Source organism: Pituophis catenifer, unplaced genomic scaffold (assembly GCF_029215685.1).
Source record: "Pituophis catenifer annectens isolate HBS135680 unplaced genomic scaffold, rPitCat1.0.hap2 SCAF_1, whole genome shotgun sequence".
Classification (NCBI taxonomy): domain Eukaryota; kingdom Metazoa; phylum Chordata; class Lepidosauria; order Squamata; family Colubridae; genus Pituophis; species Pituophis catenifer.
Window position 1 is genome coordinate 68,523,935 of NW_027256881.1, and position 17,771 is coordinate 68,541,705.

Below are 17,771 nucleotides of genomic sequence, written 5' to 3' on the forward strand. Positions count from 1 at the left end.
TCGTGGTTCATGGATTTCTCATATGTACTGAATAGCAAAAATTTGCCCTACTCTGCCCCAATTTAGCTTACTGGTGCTCCTCATTTTCTTTCAATCAGACGTCTATCAAACTCCCTATGTACAGTAAACAGGAATCCTCCTATAGTTTTTTTATTCCCTCTTTTTTCAGGGGAATTATAACAGCATTCTTCTACTCTTTAGACCCAGATGCAGTTTTCATGAACACGTTAAAACAAAAACCACCACATATATACCATTTATATATACAGTCTTAACATGTTTTAAACATACTACAAGTAATTCTCACTCCAAAAATCATAAGATGAATATATTTTTAAATCTATGCTGATTACTAGTTGCTTAGTGGGGATAATTTAAAGTGTTAGCTATTCATCTTAAAGTCTTCAACAAATTAGGATGACTATTTGAACAACTTCAAACTATCTAAACTATAAACCTATTTATGAAATCCTTCTGTATTACCATAGTTTACTGAGCCAATGTAAGTGAGGTTTTTTTTTGTAGTGTCCATTAAATGGTCAGAATGTTTCCTCAGAATTACATCTAGATCCCACTTCTTGACTTTTATATTTATAACTATTTTCTGCATAATTTGTTTTTTAACTTCTATTTCATAGTCTGCATTTTAACTATTATTAGTTACATAGGATTCCTGATCAAATAGAAAAGCAAGAAACTAAATGCCACCTACTATGTATTTATTTGCTGTCTTTATAAACATGGTCTCTTGGCAATGTGCAATACAGAAACAGAATAATTATACCAATATCTTAAAATCTCAAGCCCTATGATCAAAATCAATACTAATAGGCATGTCAATGGCGTATCTTATCTAAATGCTCTTTGAAAAAGCTCAGTTTTAAAGTCTTTTTTTAAAGATCTTGACAAGAAACACTTGGTTTAAGTGAAGTTATAACATTGGTAAGTGAAACATGCTTCAACCAATGTTCATCCAGAATCAGAATAATATGGGACAAAATAACTCATATCTAGATTAATCTTCCTTAGGTGAGAATATACGGCATGATCTAATTCATAATTGATATAAGATTTCTTGTTCAACAAATTTGCATTCATGTGCCGTTTGTCATATTTCCCAAAGTTTTGGTACATGATGCACATTTGTGAAATCGAAAATCATGTTCAGCATTTCATGTCTTCACTGTTGATACACTTATATCAGTTATAATTACAGGTAGTGAACATAGAGAACAGCCTTGAAGGTCAGAGGGAAGAACTGTTACCAGGGCAACAATCAACTAAATGAGACCTGAGCCCAGCCCAAGACAGTAATTTACAAAAATGCCTCAGACAGACCCTCAGCTAATTCACATGAAGATAAAAGAGAGAAGAAGGGAAGTACATTAAGATATGCAGGATTCTGTAGCTGTTCCAATAAGAACAGCTTTAGATCTACAGGGTGTCTGTTTCTTAGTGTGGTCTATCTTATAGGGCTGACATCCCATCTTGAGTTAAATATATGTTTTGTTGACTTTGATGAGTTTAAAATATCTTTAAGGCATAGTTAGTCTAAAATAAATTGCTATACTGTTATTAAACATAATCTTTTTTGTTCTTGTTGCTATATAAATATATTGTTCAGAGACTTCTCTTAAGTGCAAATGATCTTGTAAATCTTAAGTGTAAATGACCTTGTAAATCTTCTAAAGTGTCTCTACATCATAAATTAAGATATTACTCCTTATCTATTAGGGATGTGTATGTATAAGGTTGTTATAACATAGTATTTATACAGAAGCTTATTGGAATGAACTGAAATAATTGTTTTCAAGCTTACCTTCATCATGAATTTCTGAAGCACCATTAAAAAGAGAAAGAAAAAAATAGTTACACATTACAGTCAGTCTGCATTTTTATATAATATTGATTTTTCCTTATACCAAAAGTTTGAGAACATTATTTATTACATTTACAGCACTATCATTATGTAGGGGGGAAAAAACCAAATTTTATGCATATATAACAATTGTAAAAAATTAATAGGTGTGATACTGAAAAAAATAATTTTATGAGAAAACAATTCTGAAATGATGTATGCACTTATTTATGCAGCTTTGCAGTAGAACTGCATTAATCTTTTCTAAACAGTTCATACAAATAAAATATTTTTAATTCTCTACCGTGTAGTATTGATTTCAATGCTTTGGAGGTTCTGAACCACAACAAAACAGGATATCAATCTTATAAATTAGCTTACTTCAAAATATATTATTATACGACAATGTTTACAGTTGCCATACTAGGAAGCATATCCTGTAAGTGCCTGTAACAATCTGTGATCCACTAAAATGCTTCCCATCACCATTATAACCCTGGCATACAATACCCTGTTAATTGGAAGTGATAAATTGATATGTGATGCAGATATAATAATCATAGATTCTACTGGCAGAAAAGTAGGATATTGTATTATTAGTAGTATTACTGTAGTATTTTGATTATCTAATATGTCTTATGACACAGATATATTTGGATATGCTAGAGAATATGAACAATTACATTTGCCATTACATTCATGTTTTAAAATGGTGCTGTTGTAACAAAAAGATGGACTATATGTCATTTTTAAACTGGGTCCAGTACAGCTTTTTTATGCTGTCATCATTGACTTTTCCACATCTAAAAACTAGCTTATAATTGAACAGATGGGGGTTTTGTTGTTGGATCCAACCTGACATTCATATCTATCCACTTATGAAAATTCAAGAAATATATTATGTCCTTAGATTTAAAAAGTCAACTGAAACTCAAATGCTGAGGCTTTCTGTGGGTGAAATGCTTGCCAAACAATTTTGTGACCCTGTCTTCTGCATTCAATTGAGTACATTCTTTTTCTATTAAAAAATCTAAGAAAAAGTTGGCAACTATTTTTCTACTTTACATAATTAAGTAAAGATAGTTAAAAGTTGATTAAGTTTTTAATTTTAATTTTAGAGTTAACTAAGATAGTTAAAAGAAAGAGAGGAGAGTGTTTGATTAAATGCTGTGATCTATTTCTCAAAGGAAAGGCTTTTCGATTATGTACTGACAAATAAAAGTAACTAATAAAGCTGGGCAGCTCTTTGAATTTGAAAGGCAAAATGTTCTTTGGAATGTGTGGGCGTGCACACATAGCACTGGTGCAAATACTTGTATCCAAATGCATCTTTTCCCAAGTTGCCCAGGAAAAGATGCAGCTACTTTAAGGAGAGGAGGTGGAAGGAAGAGAGAGAGGGGGGGGGAGAGAGAGAGAGAGACTGAAGTATTGCGCAGCTCCAATAATTAATGATGGACATACTTCATTCAGAGGTAAGTGGCATTTATCTGCAATTATAGCCCATCAGGCCCCAAACAGTCCATAGATAACTCCCAACAAGTCTGACACAGTTCCACTGTGATTCCCATTTAGCACAGACACCCAATTGCATTAACACAGTTGATTCTAGTAATTGCCATGGTTGTGCTGCACTTTCCCCGTTTTTCCAAAGTGTTTTTACAGCAGAACCATATCTGCCCCCCCCCCTTCCATTTCATCTGCTGCGTCTGTAAGAACTACAGGTATTGATGGAAATGGCGTTATTCACCTTCTCTCTGTGATGGATGTGCTGTTGTTGCTCATGGAGAGGCAATAGATTTGTATTTTATCAAGAAAAATTGAGTGGCGGCCAAAGGGGATGGATTATATGACGCAATCAATCTAGCGCTGCTCCAATGCCCTGCGATCCGGGGGAGGGGGAGAAATAGGTGGGTTTGGAGAAGGAGAAATCAATCTAATCTAATGCAGAACCAACAGACTGTCTGTTTACTAGCCACAGGGATTCCTTGGAGTTTTGTGTGCAGAAAGATATAATAGCTGAGCTATGTCTGAGGGTTTCTTAATACATCTTTCTCTGAATAGCACAAATACATATTTATTAAGTGCAACAACTGCAGAACTGGATCCTGAAGTAAACAAATTTTAATGATTTTAAAGGGATTTTTACTCCCCAGATCAACATGCACAGGCTTGAGAGAAGTAATTTCCTCAGGATTTGACTGAATTTTGAACGCTCTTGCAAAAAACAGTATTTGTCTGTCTTATGATTAAAAGCTATGAATATTTTAATAGGAGATACATTGGTTAAAATATATATGCAGAGTTAAGTATAACTGCATGCTTTCTTCTTTGACTTCTAATAATATATTAATACTTGTAGCAATAGAAGCATCCTGCTTATACTATGTCATGCTGACTGATTTTACATGCCAAGGTAGACCATGGTTTGTTTGTTTTTTTAGCATTATTATTATTCTTGTCTTAAGTCATGTTTTTATTTATTTATTTATTTATTTATTTATGTTTGTTTATTAGATTTGTTTATAAATCACACAACATTTTAACAGGTTATGTAAACCAAGCAAAGAATTAGATCATATTAAGATTATTAACCAATCAGAAAAAGAAAAAGAGAACCAATAGAAAGATGGGATTCAAGACAGCTTGATCTGAAATTTTTTCAAAGCAAAAATTAAAGATTGTTATTTCCAATAGATCAAATTGGTGTTAAAAACAAAGCACACAAAATTTGCACAAAAGCTGGCAAATAAAGATTCAGCCCAAAAGTAGAATAATAATATATGTCTCTGCTTAAGTATAAGTGAGGCTTCCTCAGAAAAGAAAGAGAGAAACCTAGCAGGAGTTAAATTCTATTTAATCCAACAGCATTTATTACAACACACATAGGATTACAATGCCACACTGCAATCTCATTTCCTGCAATTAGTGGAACTTAGAAATAAATATGTTTCAAATCCCCTTTAAATTTGTGGTAAAGTATTTCCTTAATGTATTTGGTATCATTACCATCAGCTGAATTAACTATTCCATTTGTTTTGTATATTATGAAAAGTATACCTTGAATTTATTGCATGAGACTTTTAGAGTCAATGTCAATCAATACAACAAATCTCTCTGGCTCATATCCTGTCTGAAATTTGTACTCTCATTCTCTCTCTCTCTCTCTCTCTCTCTCTCTCTCTCTCTCTCTCTCTCTCTATCATCTATCTATCTATCTATCTATCTATCTATCTATCTATCTATCTATCTATCTATCTATCTACAGTATCTATCTAGTTAAACACCTACTGGATATGGTACAGATAGTCCTCGAGTTACAATCACAATTGATCCCAAAATTTATATTGGTAAGTGAAACATTTGTTAAGTGAGTTTGCCCATTTTACGACTTTTCTTGCCTCACTTAGTAAGTGAATTATTGCATTTGTTAAGTTAGTAACGTGGTTGTTAAGTGAATCTGAATTTCCCACTAAATGAACTGTTGTAAGTCAAGGACTACCTGTATTATGTTATATTGATTGATTGACTGGTTCAAGAAAATTAAATTAAAAAACTGTAATTCTATCAGTTTTATTTTATTCGGCCTCCTGAAACAAAAGACTACATGTGCTACCAGAATTGTGAATGACAGGACTGAAGTTTGAAATCAATAGAAACATGATATAAAAATACTTGGGAAGGATTTCAGTTTTCAGGACCAGATGAACTGCATCCTAGAGTTCAGAAAGAACTATGTGATATTCTGCCTTTATGTTAGTTTTGACTCCTGGCAACAGCTTGGACAACTCCCTGCAGCTTTCTTGGCAAAGTTTTTTAAAAGTGGTTTGCCATTGCCTTTAACTGAGCTTATTAAGCAAGGACTGGGCCGCTGAGAAAAGCTACACAGTTAGATAAACAAAAAGCCAGATATTTGGTTTTAAGGCTAAGCCTGTTGGACAAAGGACATAAGGACAAAAGGGTAGACATATACTGCTTTTGCTGAACATCTGGCAGCCTTCATTTATCATGTTTAACCTCAATAAAAATTTGTGAGAGAGGAACTGAAAGAAATTCTCATAAAAGCTGAGACATTCTCTCTTATTCCAAAATACTGGCTAAATAATAATGGATATAAGTTACAAGAAGACAGATTCCAATCAAAAACCTCATGTTCTTCTAATTATCAGAACAATTCAGCAATGGAGTCAATTAGCCAGAGAGGTGATGTGCTCCCTTTCATTGGATGCATTTTCAAGTAGCATGGGGATTATACAACTGCTGTGATCCAAAGCAGGAAAAGTGCTTCAAATTCGGGATGTAAACCTTTTACAGGATAGATCTGTGACTCAAGGAAAATATATTTCAGTTAAGGAGGCCTACACCTCTATGTGCAACTACCACATGAGCTTAGGTGAAAACACAACTTTTTAAAGAGTTGCTGTCACATATAGCAAATCCTCACATTTTGGGTCTGAAACACCATCTGGCTTTAGATCAAAATAGTTCCAGAGTCCTAAAGCAAAAGATGGATAGTTATTTGTCTGGGTGCTTTAATTTTGATTCCTACATTGAGCAGTGAGTTGGCCCTTCCAACACTTTAATTCTATTATGCTACTAGATTTCTTACTTCAAAACAAAATGCTAAGTAAGCAGACCCACTGTAAGTATCTGAATAATATTTTAGTCAATAATTTTGATGACATGTCTAATAAAGATTAAAATATAGCTCTTTCATAAATTCCAATAAAAGGATAATAGAGGGATGCAGTCATAAATACACATACAACTGTAATCCATTGTAATGTAGACATCCCAGGCAGGATGTTTAATCCATACAGTTAGTAATAAAAATTAAAACTATGTAGACATGCAGACTTGGAGATTTCAAGCAGATTTACCTGGTAGTTTTTTAAAAAATGCCAACACTTGAATAAATGAATTTGGCAAATAAAGCAAATCTTCAATATCATATATAAAAGTTATGATATAACATGCATTTCCCCCAAAAAAGTCTGTTTTGAGTTTAGCAAAGCAATCTTGTGATACATACAGGATTCAGAATAATGTGGAAATTTGACTTTCTAATAAACCAGGATTATATTGCATCAAGAGAGTCAGACATACCCATTTTTCCACATCAACTAGCTGTAAAAAGAAAAAAAAAAGAATATTGTTACTACAATTATATTTTGTAATATAGTTCTCACAATTCGATATAAAGATCTTTGTTAACATAATTATTTGAACACTTTCTTAAAAACCTACAATTTTCAGACTATTGTACTATAAAGATATATTCTATCTAAAGACAACTTTAACAAAGATTACACTGAATGATAAAACTGATCCTACCTTCAATTTCAGTCATATGGGCATAATACGAAGGGGGGGGGGAAGTAAAATGAAAGAGAAGCAAATATAAATTTAAGTTTTAACATATTTAAAATGAAATGGATATTATGATGTATTTATTATTTAATTCCTCAGGAAAAATTACATTTCATGCAATATGTACATGCAATGTCCAATAACTTCATAGCTTAACATTTTACCACTTGTAGGTGGATGCTGTAACATAATAGAATGGAGCACTTTGAATGCTGCATGTTTTATGTAAAATGTTAAACTCTCCTGGCTGTCATAAAAAATGCCATGGTATTTTAACAATTCTCACTCCTTGCTGTTTTTCAAGCAGTTAAGAATATGTGCATTCAAAGAAAATGAGAATGAAATTTCTTGAAGCTATAATAATATATCCTTACTTTACATGAAAAAGCACACACAGACATACTTAAAACAGAGCATTCATGGTGCTGCTGTTCCTTTTTCCCACTGTTACCACTTCAGACCCCACACTGAGATCTCCTTTCACAACATGATTTAGATGTTACTGTGAGTTTCACAAACTGAAATTGATTGCATGGAAAATCTGGAGCTTCCATGTGACAATAAAATCCTTGAGTCAAATTCCCTAGCTGTAAAAATTTCAGAGATATAGTCTAGAAAAAAAGCTGCATTTGTTCATAATCGCAATTTGAAGTAGTTTTTAGAACAACAGGAAGAAATCATGACTGTGACTGAGCATATATAGATGGTACCTAGCAACTTCAATTAAAGAAGTAGGCATTAAATCAGGAGTGTCAAACTCAAAGCCCAGGGGCCGGATCCGGCCTGTGGGATGCTTAGATCTGGCCCATGAGGCCACCCTGGAAACAGTGAAGGATTGGCCCACGGTGCCTCTGCCAGCAAAAACGGGAGTTCAGGAGGACTGTGTGCAGCCCTCCCGAGCTCAGTTTTCACAGGCAGATGGTTTCAGGAGGCCGTCACACCCAAAAACAGGAGCCCGTTTTCTCTGGCAGAGCACTTGGCCCGCCACAGGCGTCCCCGACATGAGTTATGTTGAGCTGGCCATGCCCACCCTGGCCATGCCCACTCCAGTCTCCCAAGGTCAAACACAACCCTGATGTGCCCCTCAATGAAATCAAGTTTGACACCCCTGCATTAAATAGTGGAGGACATGTACCCAATAGGATATTGATAACATTAAAATAGCTACACAATTAATCTAACTATATAAGGTTGTTCTTATGCGTTATTCCTAGAGCGTTAATGGAACTGAATTGTTTCCGTTTCATGATTTTTTTTTTTCTCTATAAGTTATCATAGTAACCAGGAAAGCCAATAAGACTTGAGATTATTTGAGAAACATACATACCGGCAACAAGGCAAATAGGGTAACAGTCAGGGCCACCAGCAGTGGTGGGATTCAAAACAATTTACTACCGGTTCTGTAGATGTGGCGTGGTGGGCATGGCAGGGGAAGGATACTGTAAAATCTCCATTCCCACCCCACTCTAGGGAAAGGTAACTGCAAAATCCCCATTTCCTCCCGATCAGCTGGGACTCGGGAGGCAAAGAATAGAAGGGGGTGGGGCCATCAGAGGTGGTATTTACGGGTTCTCCGAACTACTCAAAAATTCCGCTACCGGTTCTCCAGAACTGGTCAGAATCTGCTAAAAGCCACTTCTGGCCACCAGAATGGGCGTTGACTTACCTGAACGCCCCTTCTGGGGACTGGGAAGACAGCGGTCAGGAAAGGGTTATCTGCTCCTAATCTAGCGAAGATCGGGTCAGGAAGTTGAAAAGCTCCTCCTCCTGTTGCTTCTCCAGCTTTCGGACGAGGATGTGATGTCTCCCTGACGACGCACAAGCCCATCTAGGAAGGATTAAGAAGAGAAAAGGTGGCCGGGCCAAAACGAACCGGCGGAGAAAAGGGGCGGGGCTGACCGCTGTCTTCCCAGTCCCCAGAAGGGGCGTTCAGGTAAGTCAACGCCCATTCTAGGGAAGTGGGGAAGACAGCGGTCAGGAAAGGGACATGCCAAAGCCCGAGGACTAAAGGGGGGGATCCGCCCGGGATGTGGAGGCCTGGTCCGCACACACCTGTTGGAGAACCCTACAGCCGAAGGCAGCCTCCGCCGAAGCGAAGGCATCGATTCTATAGTGTCGGATAAAGGGAGTAGGGGACGCCCAAGTGGCGGCCCGGCAGATGTCCAACAGGGAAGCTTGAGTAGCCCACGCTGCCGAAGCGGCGGCACTGCGGGTGGAGTGAGCAGTGACCCGCCTAGGGGCCGGAGTGGAAGAAGCCTCGTAGCATGAGGCAATGGTGGCACGGAGCCACCGGCCTACAGTGTGGGAAGAGACTTTAAGGCCCAGAGAGGACGGTTGGAAAGAGACGAAAAGCGCCTCCGACCTGCGGAACGAGGAAGTCCGCCTAAGGTAGATGCGGAGCGCACGGCGGACATCCAGAGAGTGCCAAACCCGCTCCCTAGGGTGGGACGGGTGGGGACAAAAATCTGGGAGAATTAATTCCTGGGACCTATGAAACAGGGAATTAACCTTCGGCAAAAAGGTAGGGTCTAGGCGAAGAACCACCCTGTCCGGGTGAAAAATGCAGAGATCAGCCCTCATGGAGAGGGCTGCCAACTCTGAAATCCGCCTGGCAGAGGTGATTGCAACCAAAAAGGACACCTTATAGGAGAGAAACCGTAAGGAAACAGAACGAATAGGTTCAAAGGGTTCCCGCGTGAGAGCGTTTAACACCTTTGGAAGGTCCCAGGTAGGATAGCGGTGTACGGGAGGGGGCCGAAGGTTGGAGGCCCCTTTGAGGAACAAGCGGATCAGAGGACGTTGAGCTAGGGAATTACGGGACCCCAAACAGAGAATGGAAGACAAAGCGGCTACTTGCCTGCGTAATGTGTTAGGCGCGAGGCCGGCGGCCAACCCCTTCTGAAGGAAGATGAGTACCTGGTTCGTAGAAGCCCGCTTCGGGTCGATCCCCTGAGGCATACACCATTCCGCGAAAGAGCGCCATGTGGCTGCGTAGATGCGCACTGTGGCCGGGCGGCGCGCCGCCGAGATGGTGTCTATCACGTCGTCGGGCAGGAGAGACTCTGTCAGGAGCTGGCGCTCAACCGCCATGCGGTCAGCTGTAGCCAGGAGGCGTCCGGATGGCGGAGCGAGCCCTGATGAAGGACGACGTCGGCGGAGGGAAGACGCCATGGAGGGCGAATCGACAGAGCCTGAAGATCGGCAAACCAAGGCCGACGGGGCCAGTAAGGGGCGATGAGGATCAGCTCTGCCCTCTCCTCCAGAAGCTTCCGGACGACCCTGGAGAGAAGGGGAAGGGGGGGGAAGGCATAGAGAAGACCTTTCGGCCACCTGCTCAGGAGGGCGTCCGTGGTCTCTGCCATCGGGTCCGGAAATCTGGAGACGAAGCGGGGCGTCTGGCGATTGTCCCTCGTTGCGAATAAGTCCACAGTTGGTTCCCCGAAGCGACGTGCGATCCGTTGGAAAAGGCTCGGGTCGAGGCGCCACTCGCCGTGGTCCAGCATGGAGCGGCTCAGCCAGTCGGCCTGGGTGTTGACTAGGCCGGAGATATGGACTGCTCGCAGGGACCGCAAGTTGGCCTCCGCCCAGGTCCCCAATCGCTCCGCCTCGTCCATGAGGGGCCGGGACCGAGTCCCCCCCAGGCGATTGACATTGGCCTTGGCTGCCACGTTGTCCGTCCGGACAATCACGTGTCGGTCCTTGACGATGTCCTTGAAAACCCTGAGGGCCAGGAAAATGGCCCGGAGCTCCAGCCAGTTTATGTTGTGCGATCTGTCCTCTGAGGTCCAGGAGCCCTGGGCCATGTGTGAGTGAACGTGGGCCCCCCAGCCCAGAAGACTGGCGTCCGTTGTCAGGACGACCGGATTGGGCTCCCTGAACTCCCTTCCCTTGAACAGGGACCTGGAGGACCACCAGTGGAGGGACTGAAGGACAGAGGGGTTAAGGTGAACAATTTGAGAAGAAGCCGAATGGCGGGACCTCTGATACGGGAGAAGAAACCACTGCAGAGCCCTGCAGTGGAGACGAGCCCATGGTACGATGACGATGCACGATACCATCTTCCCAAGGAGCTGGGAAAGAGTCGCCAAAGGAACGGGGGTTCCCTGAGCGACCAGACTGACCAGAGACCGCAAGCTGGACAGTCGCTCCTCGGAAAGGAAGACCCTGCTCTCAACCGTATCGATGAGAGCCCCTAGGTGTTGAATCCGGGTCGTGGGGACCAGGTGGCTCTTGGCCCTATTGATGGAGAAGCCGTGAGCCGTCAGGATCCGGAGGGTGGTGTCCAAATCCTGAAGCGCCCTATCCTCCGAACTCGACAGAATGAGGAGGTCATCTAGATAGCAGAGAATCCTAATCGGAAGAGCTCGAAGGTGGGCCGCAATGGCGGCCATCAATTTAGTGAACACTCGGGGGGCCGAGGAAAGGCCGAATGGGAGGGCGCGGTACTGGTAGTGGCGGCCCGCATGGCAAAACCGAAGAAATTTGACATATGCCGGATGGATAGGGACATGAAGGTAGGCTTCAGTCAAGTCAATAGACGTGAGGAAGTCCCCGACCCTAATGCTGTCAAGGATTGAGGAAAGGGACTGCATTTTGAACCGCCGGTAGGGAACCCAGCGGTTCAAGGACTTAAGATCCAGAATTGCCCTCCAACCCCCCGAGGATTTCTGAACGAGGAACAGGCGAGAATAAAAGCCCTGTCCCTGCTGCTCCTGTGGCACCGGCTCGATTGCCCGAATGTCAAGGAGATGTTTGATAGCCGAGGCCAGCAGGAGCCGTTTCTCGCGATCCCGAGAAAGAGGGCATCGCAGAAACCTGTCGGGGGGAGTGGAGAGAAATTCGAGGGAGAGGCCCCACCTAACCGTCTCCCGGACCCAAGCATCGGAGGAAGAACTCTCCCACTGGCTGGCAAAGAGAGCCAGGCGGCCCCCAATGGGAGGGGAGGAGGAGAGATTATCTGGACCTGCGGAAGGGACGGCCCCGGGAGCCCCGGGGGGGACGTCTGGAGAATCCCCTTTGAGTCTGGTATCCCTGGTGTTCTGGGATCCTGGGACGGGAAAAGGAGGCTCTGGGAAACCTACCCCCTGAATAGGGAAACTCAGGCTGCCGAAAGGAGCGAAAGTTAGCCGGGGAAGAGCGATATTGAGAACGCCTCGAGACTGGTGCAAGGATACGTTTCTTGTCTTTCGTTTCAATTAAGAGAGGTTCTAATGGTGCCCCAAATAGAAGGGGGCCCTCAAAGGCTGCAGAGGCAAGGCGCCACTTTGATTTGGCATCTGCCTGCCAATTCCGCAGCCATAACAACCGCCGGGAGGTTATGGTTGAGCCAATTGCCTTAGCAGAGAAACGGGACGCATTAAGCGTCGCGTCGGCGGAAAATTCCAGTGCCGCTAAAATTTTGTTAAGGTCCTGATGGGTCCTGGAATCTGACACTGGGAGCCTATCCTGCAGTTGTCGAATCCACAAAATGGACGCCCTATTAAAAAACGACGAGGCCATAGCAGATTTAGCTGCCCAAGCTGAGGCCAAATGAGATTTAACTAGTGACTGTTCCAGTCGTTTGTCCTCCGGCCGGAGGTGTTCCTCAGGCGGGCCAGTAGCATTAGAGGGAGCCGGAAGGGCTGCTACTGGAGGGTCCACAGTCGGGAGTTGGAGCAAGGAAGCCAACTCAGGGGCCATGTTATAAAAACGCCTGTCGAGCTGATTAGGGTTAGGCCCCGAAGCAGGCGCCAACCACTGTTTCTTAAGGACGTCTTTAAAAAGCTTAGGACCCGGAATCTCCTCGGTTTCAATCTCTGGGACCTCAAAGAGAGGAATAGAGCTCTGATTGTCCCCGCTAGAAGAAGGAACGGCCTGAGGGGAACCCAGGCGGGTAGTTAACTTGGCTTTGTGTAAGAGGGACCTAAAAAGGTGAGGCTTAAATAAACCTATGAAGGATGGCTGATCTGGGGCGAGGTCTTCATCATCAGAGAGTTCCCCCTCCCTAGCATCCTCGTCATGGTAAGATGGATGCTCAGATGGCGCCCCCGAAGTTACAGCAATTATAGGAGGGTCCTGACCATCTTCCAAAAGGGAACCCTCAATGTCCAGATTCGAGCAGGCAGAGTTAGCCACCCAGGAGGATGTTCTGCGCAGATTCCTTAATTCGGCCTGAACCCCTTTTTGGATAGCAGATTGAATGAACGCCAGGGTTTCAGGGGTAACCGAGGGACCCGGTGGTACATTGCTCCCCAAATTAGATGGTGCATTTCCCAACGGAGTAGAGGAGGCTGGGGCCTGGCCCTGGGGAGGAGTATCTGACTGTGCTCCAAAGAGGACTTCACAAATTTGCCCCTGAGGAAGGGCCGGCGGTTGACCCCCATCCGGAGATAAGGGGCGTGATTCTTGAGCTTGAGCTTCCGCTGGCTCAGGTAGAGAGGCCATTGGGGCCTGGGGAGCCAGGGGTGTGGCAATCACCCCTTGATGGATTGGGGCCTCTCGAACAGAAGCCTCATTAATGGCTTTCTGTATGGAGCGTTCAATCGCCTGGTGTAGGCGAAGCTCCTCTTTGGCCCTGGCTGCCGCCTTCTTCTCCTCCCTAGAGGCCTGAGATTTCTTCGATTTTTTTGGAGGCTCAGCTGATGAAGGGCCGGGAGCCGGATCCTCAGAGGCCTGGCGCTTATTCGCCTTAGATGAACGCGATGCCATACTGTCAAGGTTAGGCCTCTAAAACCACGAGGTGAGGGCAAGATGGCGGCCGTTAAGGCAAAGGTTCAGTGGTGGCCTAGGGAGTCAAAGACTAGGCCTCCAATGCCGCGAGGAGAGGCCAAAATGGCGGCCGTTAAGGCAAGGTTCGGTGGTGGCCTAGGGCGATAAAATGGCGGCCGCTGTAATAACACCCCAGAAGCTGTCCAAAGTCAAGAGAAAGGGGCCCCAAATAACAGAATAATGTCTGCTTACAAAAAACCCGCTTCTTCGCTCCGTCAATTTGGAGCCGGGTGGAATCCGGCGGCGAGCGTGGGCGTTACAGGCGGCTAGAAGCTGAGCGGCTCAAGCGGCGGCAGCGGGCACGAAGCGGCTGCAAGCGGCAGCAATTTAGCCGCCGAGGGGTGTCTTCGGCGAGGAAGAGGTCGTCTCGCCGGAATAGAAGCAAGCAGCCACTAAGAAAGAAACAGAGAGCCTCGACTCCAAGAGGAGGCTCTCAGCGGCGGAATCGGGCGTGAACCGTTCGCGCCAATTGGGAGAGACCCAGCTAAGGGGTCTCAATCCCCAAAGACCGCAAGCGGTCGCAGCGGAGTTGGACCGAAGCAGCCCTTCTCGCTGGACACCTCAATTATTTAAGAAATTTAGAATTTAAATGGACCAAATTAGAGACAAATTCAACACTGTAAAACACAGGAGAAAGGCTATGTGCATCCGATCCAGCACAGATCGAGTCAGAAAGCTGGAGAAGCAACAGGAGGAGGAGCTTTTCAACTTCCTGACCCGATCTTCGCTAGATTAGGAGCAGATAACCCTTTCCTGACCGCTGTCTTCCCCACTTCCCTAGAAGTGTACAGTGATATGCTCACTAATTTGGACCTTTTTCAGCTGTAATTGCTATGCCAGTAAAACAAGTGCAAAGTAGGAAGAAACTAGAGACATTATCTAGTACACTAACAATGCTTTTAAGTAAGGTATACAAGGAAACCTCTCAACAAGAAATTGGTCAAAGACACATCTGGAAAAATATACTGACTGCTGTACTAGAGGTCAGAAGACAACTGTCAGGCCCCCAAAACCAAGAAAGACACATAGAATTACTTTATTGTTACTCACCTATGGCAGAAATCTTACCAAACTAAAACAACTATTTGCATCATTATAGATATTCTAACTCTTTCTCCCAACTATTTAAGTTCCACTGTCTCATTGCCCTCTGGAATGCCATACCCACCTGGAAATCCAGACTACCTTCCACCACCACCACAACTAAGTAAGAAGTTCCTATGTGAGAGCAAGCAAAACATGCCAGATTGGTCCTCCATGGTTTAGACTAGTGTTTTCTCAACATTGGCAACTTTAAAAAAATCCTGAGAGTTCAAGTCCACACATCTTAAAGTTGCCAAGGTTGAAAATCACTGGTTTAGAAGGCTTCCAGGAAGAATCTGCACAAATTCACAATCCATATATGTGACTGAGGCAGAGAATGAAAAAGAAAAAATGAACAAAAGCAGTACTGCATTAGTAAATTTTGAAGTACAGGCACTCATGATGGCACAGCAAGGGAGTCCGTATAAGAAAGAGCACACAGCCACAATTATGAAAAGCAGTACATTTCACACTCCAATGTATTTAGGGAAGATTACAGTCATATAATAATGTACTGGCAAATGTAGAATGTATTATGATCGACTGAATTCCTGGTCCATTTCTACTTACATTAGGACCTCTAAACAAACATCTAAGTATAGTCAACCTCACAGGATTGTTACGAGCATAAGGGTTGTTAATAAGAAAGGGGATAAACCTACCCCTCACAAATTACCTTGAACAAAATGAGATAATTATGAAAAGATAATAGGAAGTATAAGATGTATGAGGAAAAGGCTTTTCTACTGTTTAAAGCAGATTATAGAGCAGTTAAATTACATTACTTTTAGCCTATTTAATTCTGATAGAACACACAGTTCATTATCTTTCAAGATATAAAAAACAGAAATTTCCTCCAACAATATGCAGCAAAATCCTTGATAAAGAATTCAAATAGAAAAAGTCTCCTTAGATATATCATCCCCATCCACTCTTTCTCAATGATTCAGAATAAACGAGGGATCACCTCATGTCCTACTTTCCATCTCAATTCTGCTGTTTGGACATAGAAGATAGAAAGTTGGAATGAACAAAGACCACTCCTTTTGGGATTGCTAATTATTCACAGGATTGCTTCCAGAGGCTCTGGAAACTTCATGGTAATAGACAGACAGACAGATACGGAAATACATGTGCGTGCGTACACACACATACATAATATAAAATTTTACCTGTTGTACCTATCTTTCTTACTCCCTGCTTTTGCCCATCTTTTGTTTTGTTTTTGACAATTGACTTGTTAAAAAAAAGGGAATGGAATTGACAAGGATACAAACTAAAATGGAAATTACACATAGTAATTTTCCAACACTTTTTACCCCTTCCCCTCTATTAAGAACTTAGAATTGACTTCAGAAGGAAGAGAGATTTAAATCTACCATTGTACATAAATGGTGAGGAGGTGGAGAGGGTGGGTAGTTTTAAATTTCTGGGCACTTATATCTCGGAGGATCTCTCATGGACTATGAATGCTAACATGCTTGTGAAGTAGGCACAGAAGAGGCTATATTTCCTGAGAATGCTCAGGAAGATAAATCTATCTCAGCATCTACTTCTGTCCTACTATCGCAGCACCATTGAGAGTGTCCTGACATACGGAATTCTTGCATGGTATGGGAGCAGCTCTGTAGCGGACAAAAAAGCTCTACAGAGAATCATTAAAACTGCCCAGAATATCATCGGACTCCAGCTACGAGCCCTGGACAACATCTTCGAATCTCGCTGTTTAAGAAAGTTGCATAACATTCTCAGAGACTCTTCCCATCCTGCTTACAATCTTTTTGGACTATTGCCTTCTGGCAGAAGATACAGAACAATTAAAACTCGGACCACACATTTTCTGAATAGTTTTTATCCCAGAGCTATAATTGCACTCAACAATGAACTAAAGGGCCACCATCAGTGAGCTGTTGGACAGTATTACCTGGTCTGTTGTGTGGATGTTTGGGTACTTTAGGGATGGAGAATTGTGGTGGGTGGGAGTGTGTTTGGGGATTGTTATGTGTGTTGGACATGTCTTTGGGCGTTAAGTGAATTTCGCTGTATGAGTATACTGTGTATACATCTACAATTACAATAAAGTTATTTATTTTATTAGCTGACAGCACATGGCCAAAAAACCCATTCAGAACTCCTTCATAATCACATAAGGCATAAAAGACAATACAGACAGCCAACAAAAAGAGATGAGAAAAGCAGGAAGACTAGTTTGCAGGAGGTTATATATGCACCAATATTAAGGAATACTCTGCATTCAGTTCTACCAATTCTTTTTATCCAGAACAATTTTTTAATCATCTTGGGCTCATTCAAAACCAAGCCACCTGAAAATGTTTTGCATTACAATAGATAGCTCCCAGAAAAATATTGCTGCTAGAAAAATCCATGTGCTCTGCCCTAGCTAAAGAGAAGATTGCAGCAAAATGCAGAGGGATGCCTGAAGGCAATGCAGATGATGTCACTATTCCTGCTCTTTAAAAAAAAACAAAAAAAACAATTCCCTAGCACTATGTCTGTGAATACAGGATCTGTATCCAAGTCAATGATGTTGGGAAGTGTCTTTTTCCCCACAAGAGGCTAATTTAATGTGAATTTAAAATGGTTTAAAAAGTTGTGTGCCACAACTTGCAATCTAAATAAATAATGATACCAAAAAACAAACTAAGGAATAACCAGGATAGAAGTTAATATCCAAAATCCCATTATTTTATTACCT

General features: G+C 42.5%; 1 protein-coding gene across 1 annotated transcript in view; it reads right to left on the reverse strand.

Annotated features, from left to right (window-relative positions):
- The window catches only part of RYR2 (ryanodine receptor 2), a 270,507-nt gene that overhangs the window by 175,394 nt on the left and 77,342 nt on the right, over positions 1-17,771 (reverse strand). Inside the window, exons 4-5 of the mRNA XM_070932540.1 lie at positions 6,962-6,982; positions 1,820-1,834 (exon numbers count right to left, since the gene is read on the reverse strand). Of these exons, the coding sequence (XP_070788641.1) occupies positions 1,820-1,834; positions 6,962-6,982 (36 nt within the window). The remainder of the gene's footprint in view (positions 1-1,819; positions 1,835-6,961; positions 6,983-17,771) is intronic.